At 47.0% G+C, this 16,900-nt stretch overlaps 1 protein-coding gene across 1 annotated transcript in view; it reads left to right on the top strand.

Annotated features, from left to right (window-relative positions):
* LOC119180361 (sphingosine kinase 1) overlaps positions 1-8,955 on the top strand; it is an 86,425-nt gene extending 77,470 nt beyond the window's left edge. Inside the window, exons 5-9 of the mRNA XM_037431550.2 lie at positions 1,126-1,346; positions 3,100-3,292; positions 4,429-4,642; positions 7,109-7,456; positions 8,727-8,955. Coding sequence (XP_037287447.1) covers positions 1,126-1,346; positions 3,100-3,292; positions 4,429-4,642; positions 7,109-7,456; positions 8,727-8,777 — 1,027 coding nt within the window. The 3' untranslated portion in view covers positions 8,778-8,955. The remainder of the gene's footprint in view (positions 1-1,125; positions 1,347-3,099; positions 3,293-4,428; positions 4,643-7,108; positions 7,457-8,726) is intronic.
* The last annotated feature ends 7,945 nt before the right edge of the window (positions 8,956-16,900 follow it).

Raw genomic sequence — 16,900 nt, 5'->3', positions numbered from 1 at the left:
TGAGGCACTGCGGTAGTGCTGCTTACAATGCTTAGCGCATTCACACCTGGCAAACATGTAGGGAAAACCTTCTTGTAGCGCTGACTTCAGCATCGAATCGTGCTACCATGTAAGAAAATGTGTTGCGGATACATTAGAGTAGCCCTACTATACTGTATGTCCTGATTCCTCCGAGTTGCTGAATTTGTCACCGTCGGGTGTGATTGGCCCTAGGAGCTGTCGTGGCATCCTAGATTTCTTCAAAATGCCACCGTGAGGGAATTTACAATGCGGTAAAATGATGACGTGCTGCATTTATGAATGCTCCTGGGAAAACACTGCGACCAAGCTGACTTCGCATGCAGGTCCTAATTTAAGTAACCCGCACGTCGGAAAAAGCAAAGGCGGACCCTTCACACCCTTCTAAATGTTCTCATTGGTCGACATGTGTACCCGTGGAATCTACATCAACTTTTGACGGCACTTCTCTGTATATCTCAAGCAGCTTCTCTGCTGCAGCTCGGATATCTAGATCCGAGCTAGATCTGAGTTTAGTACTGCTCCCCACTATGTCTGGTGCATACTCATGTGGGCCACACCAACTGTGCACTGTTATGTCAATCAACTCTTACTATTCTACGAAACAATCTACACTTCAGCGTATATATTAGATGAGGTCCCATGACTAGACGTAATTGTGAACTTCATATATTACTGCTGCCAATATTTCATTAGCATAGAGGTGTTCTAAAGTGTTTCTTTGTGTTCGTTGTACTGCTTTAGTGTTCAAGGCAGAAGTTCTGGGGAAAATGGAGAATTTAAGAGATGAAATATCCTTTCAATGGAAGGTGTAGATGCAACCAACATATCAACAGGCGGCCTCGTCATCTTCAAAGTAGTTGCTGCTTTGAAGTTCCCATCAAGCAACTGCCAAGCAATTCTCTTGAAGCAACTACCAGATTGCTTGATGTAAGACAAGGCCACTTGTCGAAATGTTGGCTCTGCAGCGAAACCCCTGTTCGAAGGGTTTTCATAAGTCCGATGTATACACGCTTAATACTTTGAAACAGAGTAGCACTACTCCTATCGTGCCAAGAGTAGCTTCCCTCTGACGTCTGCTTTTTGTCTTCTACATTGCCGTGGCAGAGAGCCGTACATAAGCGATCCCATCCTGGCGTCGACGCTGGGCATCGCCAAGGGCCGTGTGGCCCCGCTGGACTTGATGAAGGTGGAGACGCCATCGGGGCCCCTGTACTCCTTCCTGAACGTCGGCTGGGGCATCATGGCCGACATTGATATCGAATCTGAGAAGCTGCGCGCCATTGGAGAGATACGCTTCACCCTCTGGGCATTCTGGAGGGTGTTCAGTGAGTGCACTCCTGTTGTGTATACATGCATTCTCAGACAAGCGGACCTTTGGCTAGTAACTCGTGGCTTCACTAGAAATGATTTTAAACGGCGCTCAGATTATTTTTTTCGCCTTTGCGAATAATACCTCTTTCTTCTGCTAAGCTACAGAGTACATGAGACGGGTCTGGTTTCGCTGAAATGGCATACTAGATTTGAGTGAAGCAAGACTCGACACAAAAGAACACGACTACACGGAATTGCAGTCGTCCCGATGAGTTGTAGTCACTAAGTTGGGAATTCCACCTCCGAACAAAAACTATATTTTAAAATTAGCATCCAGCTTTCAGTCATTCTAGATATCACTATAAATATGTTTCTTGAAACGCGACGTCAAATCCGTATCCGGAATCGCCTATATACGAGATATGGGAAAGCCGCTCTTTCGGAAAATTGCAGCATTAGATAAAATTTTTGTTCAATTTATTACCCCCTCTCTGCTTACCAGCCATGTTTACTGTCCCAGCAACTGTGAGACTAAATTTTTTCACTGTAGCCCACAAGCAGAGGCGAGTTAATACCCCTTTATGTACTATACTAGATATAGCAAACAATAGGCATTTCAAGAGCATAATCTCTTCGTAGCTTGCTTCTTCTTGTTAAATACATGCATTACGTATCTGCATTGTCAAAATGTGTTGAACGACGATATCATGGTGGCTTAAGGACTGGGCGGCTGCCAAGGTAAGAGAAAGGTCAGAGCGTCAAGCTAGCTCGGAGCTAGCTTTGCAGCTGAAATGTAGTAGATCCGCTGCAATAAAGCAGATTTGAGCTCCGATGTGAGCTCCAAGCCCAGCTTGTTGAGGAGCCTGCCGCGTTCACCGTGGGGGCTCCATAACGCATTGAGCTTGACGGCAGCTTCGCAGCTTGTGGGCCAGTGGTCACGGGATCATAGTCGTCACGTTTGGACAACATGATGGCGGGCAACATTGGTCTGTGGGAAGCCTACATGCCGCAACGTCACTGTAAGCGCCTCAGTATGTGGACGGCACCTATGGCTGTTTATAAACATGGAATGGGTCTGTACGACTTGAAGACGAAAGCGATCTTTTTCATCTCGGTCAATGTACTTACCCTCTCCCATTTCCTAAGATGTCATTATGCACCTAACACGACCTTACAATGAATCAGAAGCATTGCAAGCTTTCCTGCGTATGACCTGGCTTTGTATTGCCTGCATAATCAGCTCACTTGTAACCGAGAGACAATGTCTTGTTATGAGTTCATCACATGACGTCACCTTGTGCAAAGTCATGATGGGACTATATAAATTCGTAAACAGGAGGCGGTGGTGCTGAAGCAGACGTTCCAACAAGGTTGAGTTGTCTTTTTTCAGGCTGCAGCCTTGAAAAAAACAAGTCTACTACTTGTCAAAACGTAGGTTTAAGCACCCACCCCGCACTCCCTAATTATGAATTTCTCATCGCCAGTTTCCACCTTCCTCTTCGTGGCTATGTCATGATGTCACGGCTCATAACAATGTGGCATTATGTGACACCATCATTTTTTTGTGATGTCATGATGATGTCTGTAGTTTTTCTGATTCCTGACGTCATCACGAGATTATGTTTTGGGTCACTCATGTTGGCAATATCGACGGTCAATTTCACGTTTGACGAGCTTTATGGCTTTGCCGAGGTCATTCAATGGTTACTTGGATGTATATGGTTCGGGATTTCTTTAATCGTTCCCCTTTGTGCACGTCCTTCGCAGACCTGCGCACGTACAGCGGCCGGATCTCGTACCTGCCGGCGAGCGAGAAGATGTTGAAGGGCAGCAACGGCGTCATCTCGCGGCTCATGACGTCGCGCAACGGCCCGACCGCTCCGCCACCGCGCAGCCGGTCGTCAGGTGCCGACCTCGGTGATTTCTGTGGTCAGAACGGCAACACAAGGACTTTGAACAGGTGAGTAAAGTTATCCCTCGACCGTGGTGTTCTTTGCACCGAACCATGGTTCCATGTATTTTCACGGAAACATGACAAGGTGCGGCGAGGAGAATGGACGAAGGGATAGTCGCGCCCGCACACATACTGAGCGCACTTCCAACAAGGTTTATTGAGGGAGAACCACAACATATATATACCCTACCTACTTTGAACGATCATTAATATGCAGCCGCATTCAAGGTCTTTTGGTGAAAATAAAATTGATGCTCACTAACACACTAATAACATGATTCAATTATTCTCTTGGCCTTCCTGTCAAATCTCGCCCATTATAGTCATGGCTTTTGGCGACAACAGAACAGGCTTCAAAGTCTAACTTGCTTGAGTCACATTTGCGGTACTGTGCCTCTGAATAAAAGCATTGTAGGAAGGGGTGCTTTGTGTGTGGGATAAGTATTAATCTCGAGCGGACCTATTGGGGCGGGGGGAGGGGGAGGTTCTCAAAGGAGTGTGCGTACAACTTTGCCGAGTTCACTGCAAACACTCGTGCTTGAAAGCAAATACACCTGCCTCACGCCCATCCCTTACTGCTAGGGAACAGCACATATGGTGCCATCTGCAAACACGGACCTACCAATCCCCGCTCTCTGCTGCCACTGCCGACCTATCGCACCTTCCTGCCCTCTGTTCAATGCACCGAGGGCAAATCTAACCTACCCTCAATTATAAGAAGGGAAATGCGAGAAGCTTGCCGCTGCTTGCACCGCGGGAGCGCCGGCTTGAGGGACACAGCCGCGACAGGCTTTCTCCTCCCACTACTCCCACAACTAACCATTCTGCCCACCACTGCTCCCGCCACTCTTCCCACTTCATTCAACCCACTGCATTCAACTCACTTCATTCAACCCACTTCATTTCACTTAGTTTAATCCCTCTTCACTCAAATCCTATTTTATTCAACCAGCAAAAATAATTGGCAAAGCGGAAGCTTAAGCTTTTCCGTTTCATTAGACTACGCTATGTGTAGCTCTAAGACTTTTTTTTTTGCAATACAGAAAGAACAAGTTCTGACTTGAGGTTTAACTGGAGTGTATACATAACGTCACATGATTCCTTTGTTCTTTTTTTTACCTTTCTTGCACTTCGCTTTCTAGGTCCGAGAGCGCTCCGGAGAGACATCCCGCAGCCGGTAACGGGACGTCACGCAGCGGAGAGAACGAGGCCGCCATGGAGAAGGCTACGGAACACGCGGTCCCCAATGCTGGCGAAGACCAGGCATCCCTTCCAGTCACAGGCGAGGAACTGCCCCCCGAGCTGGAGCTCGTCGCCGATTCCAGCGTTGGCCGTGTGCCGGGGCCAGAGCCACAGGCAATACCTCCTTTGCTGCTTTTCGTTTTTTGCACGAAGGGACTTGAAAACGTCAGGGTAGTGCGAGGCCTGCTCTATTGTGCAGATTTTGGCAGTCGCATATAACTGGAGATGAACTGAAAAAGAAAGTCAGTTTCATGGCGTGAGAACGGTTGGACAGGGAAGCTCTTTAAGTGCAAGAAGTATGTGTGATTGGCTAGTAAGATCGCATAGCGCCGCGAAATTTGACACCACATTGAAAACACACACGTTTTGCACTTGATCAGAGAAAGTGAGATTACAACAGTAAGTGAGTGAGTAAATAAGCATGTATTTGGTTCAGCTATATGCAGTAAAATGCACCTCTGGCTAATCCCACGATGGGATGGACAGGTATAGTCTGCCGGCCCGATTATGGCACACTGGACAGCCAGGATTTGGCCTTCATGCGTGGGACTTCGCTTTATCACATCACCAATGGCTCGAACCAGTGGCATAGCCAGAAGGTGGCACATGTGGCCTTTCCCACACTCCACCCCCCAAATAATATTTTTTTATGGCATACAGAGCGCAATATGACAATTTGCCTGCTCAGCATCCTATTAAGATCAAGAAAATGCCCCCCCTCCCCCTTGCTTGAAGAATGTTCTGCCGACACCCTTTTTCAAACACTGGTGTATCAACAAATCGCCTTCTGGGTATCTTGTACTGAAAGTCATCATCATCATATCTAGCATAATCACCGTCATTATCCAGTTTCATTAATAATCATTTGTTTAATATGCCCCCCTACCTCTGTCAAACCCCTGACAAATAAAGAAAAGCAGTCCCCGTAGTCAAAACAGTGATTCCAGGCATTCTCTTAGAAATCATCAGGCATGTTCGTATGTCTGGAAGTGCTGGAAATGTTCCAAGTCCATATCTCTAGAAGGACTTTTGAAGTTATATGTTATTTTCACCAAAAAACGATAGTTGGAGCAGTTTTACTCTGTGAATGTAAAGGGCCAGCTCAGCTGATGGGGGCATTCACATCTCTGGCCTCATTGGCATTCTGAATGAGTGCACTGCTCTTGGGGCGTGAGCAAGTTGTCGACCCATAGGTGCCACGAACGACCGAGTCAGCGCAGTGCCTAGATGCGACCGGCATGACGAAAGGTGCACAAAAGGCTACCGCCCCACTCAAAGAGGCCCCGCAGTGGTCTAGTGGTTTCATTGAAAGAGCTTATTGCCTCACCAATAAACTGCCGCAAAAACATTTAGAATTCATTCGATATGAGTGGAGTTAGAAGGATTTGCCACAGGCTTCCAGCACTTTCTTTCTTATTTATTACCAGCGAGAACGTTTAAACCTACCGAGGAGGGTGAAGACACTGAGGCAAGATGATGTGTCTCTTCGTCAGCGCACATCATGACCTTAAGCGCCTTCTTTTCATTTGTTTCTTATTTAGAAAGTGTGGCTTACTTTTGCAGGGATCGCGAGCTTATGCACACAGGCATGTCTTGGCATGTTTCAGTAGTGCCTGTATCTACGCAGTTCCCGACGTTCAAATCGGCCAGCGGTTGTGGACTCTGGGTATATGGCACAGTAGTTTGGAAATATGGCGTTATTTGTCGAGAGATGAGGGAGGGATTTTTAGCCAAATGATGATTCATTGCAAGTCGAGGTTGTGCAGTCTGTAATTTACAATTCTAATGTTTGGTTCATGTTTTTCGCGAGCTTTTATTACCAATGGGTGGTGTTTTCTGGCCATGCTGAAAAAGTGACAGGGCGCCGTTAAGTTTTCTCCGCTGCTGCAGGATCAGTGCAGCAGTTTTGTGGCCTTCATGATTGGCCTGACTTAGTGTGATCGGCGTGTCTTCCAACATGACATCGCTCATTCAGGTGAGGTCACGTGGGTTTTCTGCCGCTTGGGAGCGGGTGGTCTTTTTACTGACATGATTTGGCCACAAATAATACACACACAAAGTAAAGAAACACTCAACGACAAGCACAAGCGGCGTTGAGGTCGTTGAGTGTTTCTTTACTTTGTGTGTGTATTATTTGCAGCCAAATCATGTCAGTAAGCAAGTACCAACTAGGACAACAATCAGTATAGGGTGGTCTATTGTTGACATAATCACGACATCACGAATTTCGGTACTGTGGCATCGTCATATCAATACATTGCACCATCACTCATTTAGGTGAGGTCACATGTTTTTCTTTCCTTGGGCAGTCTGGTGAAGTTGTAATCACGACGTACCAAACTTTGGCGATCTGTGATGTCACAACAGCGTCAATTAGTGACGCAATCGCGTGAGGTCTTTTTTTTTTCTCATTCGTAGACGGGCAGTGCAGGTGTGCCATATACAGCTTTGGTGCAATAATACGACGAACCATGCTTTGTGCCAAGGATAAAATGCCTTTTTAGGACTTTTAACGATCACTCAAACGTAGACCTGTGCCCGGGACGTGGAGCAATGACCTCTCTACGTGGAATGATACAGGAGCCCACAATGTCGACGCCCGAGTGGTTCCCCGCGCTGACGGACCCGGTGCCAGATGACTGGACAGTGGAGGAGGGCCGCTTCATCATCTGCTACTCCAGCATGGTCAGCCACTTGGGCACCAACTTGTTCATCGCGCCAGAGTCTCGGCTGGACGACGGCATCGCCTGGCTGCTCATCATCCGTGGCGAGGTGTCCCGCTTCCAGGTGCTCAGCTATTTCAAGGCGCAGGAGGCCGGCCACCACGTAGACCTGCCCTTCGTCCGCCTCATACCAGTACGCGCATTTCGCCTCGAGACCTTCTCGGACAGCACTATCACCGTGGACGGCGAGCAGGTCAAGACGAGGGTGGGTCTTCGAAGAAAACTACCTTATCTTTCAACATGCGATGTGAAACAGGGTGCAGTGAAATCTTGAGAAAAACGAAGTTCCATCGTCCAAAAATTCATTATACATGTGCACTCATGAGATGGTATCAAAAGGAAGTCTATTATGGGCTCTGTTCATTTAAGCCAATCATTCCTTATTTATGTTTTCGTTATGTTGAGGTTTGACTGCATGTGTCGTAGAGTTTCTCTGAAATTATTTTCAAGATCTTTGGAAACCTAGCCTAGGCACTTCCATGGCTTCTGAGGTGAGTCATTCATCCCGTGATTTCACCAAAGCACCCATAGTTAGAATCAACTTCAGAAGTCCGCAGGACTTTCTTTGCAAAGGCAGGCTTTACACAAGCTTGCAGCATTTGGCGTGTACTCAAGGCTGACATCATGAGTGAGACGGCAGGCAACCCATTAGTGGGACTACTACTTTGGTCTTTGGCAGTTTGGCAGTCAGTTTGGTTTGGTTTGGCTATTCCGGACTCCTTAGGTTGTATTTAATTGTAGTATCAACAAGGCTGCGGACAATGAAATTTTGCCTACCACTCCCCCACTGCAATACGTCTTTTCAACTTCACTGCCAACTAATCGAGGCTTAAAACTCTGCATTCTGGGTCTGTACACAGAAGGTTGTGGTGGCCACTCTTATTGCTTGTCTTCAGTTGATCTGTATGTTACCAGATACCTCCACAGAAGCGACCACGCACGTTTTCCAGCACCAGTGCTTGAGAACCAATCATATCTGTTGCAACAGTGACATTGCAAATTAGTGCCATGGCCTGTTTGCAAGGTACACTTAAAAATTTGGTCTGGTGGTGTGGTTGCAAATGCGTAGCAACATGCGTATGCAAAATTTTGTGTCATGAAGGGCACAGTTAGTACAGAGTGCATAAACAGTACAAATCTAATACTTTTGATATTCAGATATCGTGTTTCAACTATTTGGATTCAGCCGGGTGATACAGTTATGTGTGACAGATATGCACATCAGGCGAACTGAAAACTGTGCACGTTTTCTATTTCACTTATTCAAATGAAGTGTTCCTTGTGTGGCTGCTCTTTAGAGGTGTGTAAATGGTTACGTGAATTGGCCTGTAGACACACTAATGTGTTGTCTTTGTATTTTTCTCAGCTGTCATTACTTGATTATAAATTGGATCAAAGTCAATTACACACCATTTTGAGGAGGAATGCCAGACCCTAATTTTCATTTTGACTTCCTACCTACCTCTTTCTTACAGATTCTGCAAGCCCGTGTGCTGCCCTCCTTGGGACGAATTCTGACTTTCTAGGACCCTACGGGAAGACGTGATATTATACTCTCAATTCGCAATACAGGGGTGAATATCTCTCCGCAGTCCCTGTTTGAAGTGCGTGCAAGAATCGTTTTGATCTGCCCACTTGATGAAGTAATACTAGCTTGTTTTTGTTTTGAATGACCAATTATGCGCATCGGCATGTGGATGGACATTTTTTTTTTTCTTTTTGCGTTGACCAGCAAATCGACACAACTGCCTTTTATGAGGCATTCGCACCGGACAGTGGCAGGACTGCTTGTGTGCGCCTTGCTAATATCCATGCAAAGTTTGCCTAGGCACGCGAATCGTTTCACAATGAAGAAGGAAATGGACACGGTGTTCACAAGTTGCGGGTGCTACAGTTCTCATTCCATGGGCTGGGATCAAATGTAGATTGTGATGTTTTACGTAGTGCCCTCTCACTACCTTACGTCTGCGGTTTGTGACGTGATGACCTCGAGGTCTTGTAGTGTTGGTATCGACTTTTTGTTTTGCTACTGACTTAGTAGATATATGTTCCTCTTTCATTTAGTTATCACTTTTTGCGATTTTTGTTCTTGCTAGTACAGCGAGACCCTTTTTAACCTTGAGAAAGTTTCGTGGTTGAGTTATAAACCTCCGATCCCCGTTCCCACTGTGATGGCATCTTGTCTCAAGCATCGTCCGAGTCTTCCATGCACTAATCGTGCACACCGGGGTTTGTGCTTGTACGTTTTATGCGCACTACAGGACTATTGCCTACGAACGTGCACTTGTTCCCCCTCGTGTAAAAGGGAGGGCTTTAGTTTGGCGAGTGTCGCACGTGTCAGTACTGGCCCTTTTAAAGGCACCACTTTATTTTGACGTATACCAAGTATTTCGTGATGTGCGAGCTCCACCATTAAATTATATTTAACTCTTTGTACCTCTGATCTACGGGTAATTTATTGCCCATTGTGTGCATAACTTGCAGTTATTAACAGAGCGGTACAGTGATGTTAGGCCAACCATGGACGTTCCCCATTCCCCAACGCCACCTTCCAATTTTTACGTGATAAGGGTACGAGGGTGACGCCAACTTGAAGAAAATTAGCATACTGTGCTCAAATCTAACACCTCTGTCGATGGACACTGTTTTTTTAGCTTTAAATTAAACACATGCTCGCCTTATTTCCCAAACGGCGAGCGAGATATGCAAATCTTCTGTCTCCAGCGAGTGTCATGTCTGTGGAAACTGATGCTAGATGGCGTTGGTAACAGAAAGGGTGCTAGTGGTCGTGGTGACACATGAAGGAATAAAAGCTCTTTTTTGACATCTCTTCAGTGCATTGTAAATCGTCTGTGTAGTTCTACTGCTGGCGCTGGAGTTGTGTGTTTGTGTGCGTGAGCGTGTGCACTGTTGCTTAGTTTTGGTACATGCACCCAGGTGGCGCAACGGAGAGATACGGTGGCTACATCTACCAATACTTGCTGCAACTGTTTGGGTCCTTGTTTTTTGGTTTCCCCACAGTGCACCGCATTAGTGGGCATGGTGAAAACCGACGGATAAACTGCGAACAAAACGACTCACTTTGTTGTTTTCCTTTCTTGTTTGCGCACGTGGAAATTATCACGTGACCATGGGATTGACGGCACTGTAGAAACTGTGTGTTGGTCGTTTGATAGTGAAGTGGTGCGGTGATTTTTGTGACGCTTGGATGTACGTCAGGCCAGTAGTCAAAGGAGGGGGGGGGGGGGGTGCCAGAGATCCTGGACCTCTTCAAAACTGCAGATTGAAGGTGGTTTTACCGAGAAGAAATAATGAAACTGCCATGCTCGTCACATTTAAGCACACGCGCGCAGGCATCAAACTTCGATTCACTACACGCATTAATTTCCTTCTTGAGGAACGAATGTCGTGGAAAAGTTGATGGGTTTTTCAAGCAGTCTTTAACAGGTTCTCCTCCCCCTCTGAAAAAATTTCTGGCTACAGGCTCTGTGTACGTTCTCGTTGGTAGACAGAAACGTATCTTGAAAACGTAAGATATTTTTAAAAGTAAGCGTTCTTGACTTGCAGTTCACTAGCAGCATTCATGTAACACTGCATAGTGAATGACGAAGTGAATATATAAATAACCGAGGCTGTATTCTTGACCGCCTTCCATTTTTTTCCCCACATGTACATAATGTGTATATTTAACGCAGTGACTGTAACCCTCCCCCATCTCGTATACAAAAGGTGCCTTCTCGATCAGCGGTCCACGATCTTCCCTTACTGTCAATTACGAGCAGCTGTACATGTAAAGGATGAAATAAATTGATTCAATAATATCTTGTTATAGCGTGTGTATTTTATTCACTACTGTGTGAATATACTTCTCTACGAGCACTAAGTAGTGCTATTAGCACACTATGGCACTGTTGTATATTGCTGCCATATTATGTTCGCACATATGGCGTAAGGAAAAACTGTGCCTACCCGTAAGATTGTTTACTTCATGCCAACCAATGCTAAACCACTTATAATGAGCCACTACCTCAACACTTGAGTCTACGTAGCCTTCATGATACTCGGGCACAGTTTACGAAGAAAGTTGAGAAGCTGAACACATACCAAAGTACAGTTCGGTGATTCACCATCATACTTAATCAGTCATAATGAGAAGTACATTCTTCAATTCATTTTCAACACCTATGAAAACAATGCGAGCACTTCGCGCTCTTCAAGAAAGACTGTCAAACTGCGGGTAATTTTTTCGATGATTTATTTGCCTGCATAGATTCAGTTGCAGATGGGCAAAAACACAGCTGCGAAGAAGCTCCGTCGGCAGTTTGCAGTGCCAAGAAAAAAAAAACTATAATCTCTAAACTTGGAACCCAACAAGGCTGCTCAGTCTGCCAACGTAGTCTGAGAATAAAAACTGAAAACGCTTGCCCCCCCCCCCAGTTTTCTCATTGCTCCACTTGGGAGCAAAAATAGTGAGGCTTTGGAAGATATGGCGTTTCATCTAAAAGTTTTAGGCTGGGGTCCACCATGGCTCCGCTGAAGTATTTCCGTCACCGATATGACGTAAAATATAATAGATTGCAAAAAGAAAAAAAACGAAATGGAAATAATTTATAGCGCGGCGTCGAACCAGCAACTTTTCCACTCGTAGCGCGCGGTCCTGACCACTACGCCACAGAACGAACGTTGCAGAGGGTGCTAACGGCATTCTGTTTAATTTACATCATACACGAGTAAGTGATCCTCGGAGCTCCGAAACTTTAGCGCGTTTTTTTTTTTTTGTTATCAATACCGAGATGGCGCGACGGGCTCGCGTTTGCCATGCTCTGAAGGTCTTTGCATCCACAGGGCATGGTCTCTCGTGCACGCGTGCCAATCAGAGTCGTAATTCGTGAGATGACGAAGGTCACTTTATCCGCGGCCGCGGCAGCGAGCGAAGGAGCGCGCTGCTGATACACGACGGAGAATGAATCATGACAGTTAGTTGTTCATGCTTGCCCTGTGTATACTTGTGCGCTCGTTTCTAGCGCCTTTCTTTCAGTTTGAACAGCACACTACAAGTGTCGAGCTGTGACAGTTGTTCGTTCGTGCTCGTCCTTAGTATGCTCATATCGTGTGTGCTTTCTGCTTGAGGTGTGCGCTGCAAGTTTCGAGCTGCGTGCCGTTCTTCACGCGACATTGCAGTTTGCTGTTGTTGCTGAAACAATGCACAATAAACGCTCAACTACCTCTGTGAAGACACGTTTCACCTTCGTGTGTTTTTTCTCCGCAAGTCTCAAGTGCACGTCTCAAGAAAAAAAAATTTCACGATCTCCAATAAAGAGAACCACGTGGGGTTGCGAAGCGTTGCTGGTGTTCACTTGTGTTTCGATTTGTATGTTCCCATGCATCTTTTATTTTTGTGTGTTTAGTATATGTTGCGTACCGTTTATGTTATCCCCCCCCCCCCCAATTTGTGTACTACCGTACGTGTGCGCCTAATGGCGAATTCCACTCGATCGTATAGAGCGGGAGCAAGTTGTTTTGTTGCTCAGTGCTCGAGAATCTGCGTTGCGCTGGTAGATTGGGAGCAAGTTGCCGTGTTCCACTGGCAGATAACGAACAACACACTCTGTGACAGAGCGTTTTGCGCTCCGTCTTGCAGTGACGGATTTTGCCGGAACTCCTAGAATGCATTGTCGTCATTTCCGGTACACTCGGACAGCGATGTTGCCTTCAGCGGTTTCTTTTTCCTTTTTCTTTCTTTTTGAGGCATTGCCCTGTGCACTTGTTTACATTTCTAAAATGACATTGTTTGATGCTGCTGGACGTGCTGCTGCTGGTTTGCTTCTCGCTTTGAGTGACATCGAGAGCACTAGTTCTGCTCACAGTGGTCCCACTTATTTGTCCTAACTGGTGATACCAGGTGGGTGGCAAGCACTGAAGAGAAGGGAAGGGGGTGCTGACAGGCTTTGGGGGGGGGGGGGGGGGCGATAGCCCCTACAGCCCTCCCTCTGGATCCGCCACTAAGCTGAAGATAATCGGCTATGTCGAGGAAGTGTCTAATACTGGTTTAGGGATCGTGTGTACAAACAACTTCCGCTGCGACTTCAGGTGGGGCATTCACGTGTTCCACTCGCAGATCTGGCTTGGTGTAATCCGAGTGCTCCAGGATTTCGGGGACCGCTCTACATGTACCAATGGAATTTGCCATAAGTGAACACCTAGCGCTGCTAGGAGAGTGCAGCGGAATGAGCGAGCTCGGGATTATGAGTGAATAGGTCGCGGAATCGAATCCCGGCTGCGGCGACTGCATTTTCGATGGAGGCGAAAATGCTGTAGGCCCGTGTGCTCAGATCTGGGTGCACGCGTTAAAGAACCCCAGGTGGTCGAAATTTCCGGAGCCCTCCACTACGGCGTCTCTCATAATCATATGGTGGTTTTGGGACGTTAAACCCCACGTATCAATCATCAAGATTTAGGAGTGAGTAGCTGCGGCGGAAACTTGAACGGGAGAGGAGAAATGAATTGGAGGCAGCGCTATGCCACCTCCTCGCGCTCACGCGAGGAGAGGGACCTCGGCTTTAACCTCGGCGACCATCCGCTTCCCCAATGCGTATGCGCCCGCTCTCCCCTTCTGCTCGCGTGTGTGCAAGAAAAGGGGGAGAGTTGGTGCATGTGCAGTGGGGGTGGAGTGGTCACGCCGCACACCTGATAGAACTCCGCCACAAGCTAGTGGCTACTGCGCCGCACGCAAGAGACGTCACTTTTAAAAAAATTCACTACAAGCTGTCTAAATGTAAAAAAAAGAATGATATTTAATGCGTTAAACCTACAAAAATGTTACTAAACAAGTATTTGACGAGTCAGTGTACTTTGCGAAACACATCGCAGCCCCGCCGCGGTGGTCTAGTGGCTAAGGTACTTGGCTGCTGACCCGCAAGTTGCAGGATCAAATCCCGGCTGCGGCGGCTGCATTTCAGCCTCCATTGAAAATGCTTAGGCCCGTGTGCTCAGATTCGGGTGCACGTTAAAGAACCCTGGTGGTCGAAATTTCTGGGGCCCTCCACTACGGCACCTCTGATAATCATATGGTGGTTATGGGATGTAAAACCCGCACATATCATCAAACACATATCGCAAGCATTTTATCTCCACGGGGCGCTGCGGTTCAAAGGCGGCTGCTAGCTTGTAACAGTGGTTAATGTAGTAGCTGCGATGTGTGGTGATAGTAATAACGTCGTTGAAAACTCCGGCAAATTTGTGACTTGGGCCTAGGCCGCCCCCCTGAGGAGGACCGGAGGCGCTGTCTCCTCGCCGCCTCGTGTACTTACTGGATGGTGCACAGTTGATCCTGGACGTTTGAGCTGCGCAGCGCGGCCGTCCACCATGCTGCAGCTTCATCAGGGTGTGTGCGCGATAAAGTTTCTCAGTATGAAGTGCGAAATATTGCTGTCGGACGTACTGCATTTTCTAGATTGCAATGTGAAAACGTAATGATGTAGATGAAAGGGTCCTTGCTGCCGAGCACCTCATTTCTCTTGTAGTGAAGGGCCGGTTGATCGTGAAAGCAAATTAAGTCCCGCCATTATGCGTGGTGGAACATGGGAGAGGCCTTCGTCCTGCAGTGGATGTAGTCAGGCTGATGATCAAGATGATGATAATGAGTGAAAGTACAAGTTAAGAAGTCGCAGATGATGATAAATAAATTGTGAAGTCGGACGTTAGTATAACGTGCATGGCAAATTAACTACTCGGGATACCTTTTGCACTCGGAAAATCTATAGGAAGGATCCTGTTAGGTTCTTGTTATGTTTTTGTTTTAGCTGACATATATTTTATTGTACTACTGCCGTTTTCATACCGACTCTATGCTGTCTTGCTCCATGTCTGGCTGTTCGAGCCTTCAATGCTGCGTTTCCTCTTGCGAACGTTTTAACCTACAAAGGTTGTATACGCTGCATGTGCGACGCGCTGTTATTGACAGATCCACCTGTGTGTATAAGTAATCGCCGAAGGCGCATTGTTTGTAGCGCGTCGGTGACGCTGCATTCGCAGAAAGGCTGCGACATGTACAGCAGGTGTTTTGGAGAATGCGAGATTCTGAACAACCGCAGGGCATACGTAAAGTGCGAAAGGACGAAAATTTTCGAGACCTCACACTTAGAGACGTACGTAGCACATCTCGTCGATGTGCGATTCACCGATCAAATTTAAGAAATCGTGCATTTCGTTTCCGCAGCCCAAGTTAGTGAGTTTTCGGAAGTGACAATTTTCAATTTATTCACTATATCGCGAACTTTGAATTTTATTTCTGCACTTCGTTTCTTCCTTAGGTATACGTCTGCAGCCAAATAATGACAGAAATGCGGAAAACCTAAACGTGATTGTAAACGTTTGAAGTGAACCTGAGATAATTTTCCAAGTAATCACACACCTTGGTATAGGCTTTCATTGCTTCACGAATAGATTCTAGGCGAAAATTTTGGGATCTGAAGAACGAGCGGAGTTGCAGGGATTTTTCGATTGCTTTGAGCGTCAATAACTCCCCCAACCCCCCTCCGCGTCATCGCCTCTTGTTAAAGGCTTGACTACACGTATACGCGCTGCTGCGCGTCAGCGCGTGCATTTCTGACGCGGCGCCACGACCTCTCCCGGTGAAGATAGAGGTGTGGTGCAGTGCCGCGTCGGAACGCCACGCGCTGCAACGCGTACATGTGGTCAGGCCTTTAACTTCCAGCGCACGCGTCAGGACTCTCTCGTCCCGACCAGTACGCCGAAGCTAACAGGGAGTGATGACACGGAGGTCAAGAACGTACGCCAGTGCGCCCCCTGGCCTTGAGCGCCCGTCGTGAAACGAGACCGCTCCTGTTCTGTGACCGCTCGCTCCCGTTCCAATTCCTGTGCGCGAGTGTGGCGCACTGTGCAATGCCAGCACCTAAGCAGCGTGACACCCGCACCTGGTGGCACCCCGTGCCAACGAGCGTACCTGATCCATACGCTGTTCTTAATTTTATGTCAGCCATGGGCCAATAGCATTCTATGTGTTTTTCGACGTCAAAACAGCAGCGCGCCGCCAGTGCGTGCCTCTGTGCTTAGAGAACGCTCGAGAAAGTGGCAACTTCTCGCTGCGCCTCTAAACTCTCGCCTGCAAGGTCTGGACTGCTTGGCCTGGATGCTTGACTGCAAGGTCTGGATGAGCTGTTCGCAGGGCGTGTTTTCCCGCCAAGCCTGCAGGCTGGCTCATGATTTCTTTAGGCAGAATGGAGACTGACGCGCGACGCTATGGACAGAAGTGTGGCAGCTTGGGCTAGTTGGTATGGCATGACGATAGTAATAGCGCGAGAACAAAACGACGACACAGAGACACATAGTTTCCTTCTTGTCTCTGTGTCGTCGTTTTGTTCTCGCGCTATAACTATCGTCATGCTATAGACAGACAAAATCCTGTATTGGTTTTCTTCTGTATTAAACTTTTATCCACGAAATGAAGGAGAATTCTGCCCTTTGTGTAAGCTTTTGTCTTTATTCGTAAGTGTCCGCTTATATACACATGTTATGAATCCGACAAAAAAAAGTGTACGTTAACAGTCGTCTAATGATCCTGACCTAAGTTGAAAGTTCCAAGAGAAAGCAAACGCATAGAGGGAGGCAGAAAATTTTGTGTGCAGAT

This window comes from Rhipicephalus microplus, chromosome 7 (assembly GCF_043290135.1).
Source record: "Rhipicephalus microplus isolate Deutch F79 chromosome 7, USDA_Rmic, whole genome shotgun sequence".
Classification (NCBI taxonomy): Eukaryota; Metazoa; Arthropoda; class Arachnida; order Ixodida; family Ixodidae; genus Rhipicephalus; species Rhipicephalus microplus.
Note: the sequence above shows the minus strand (reverse complement) of the source record. Positions and strands in the feature narration are given on the sequence as shown.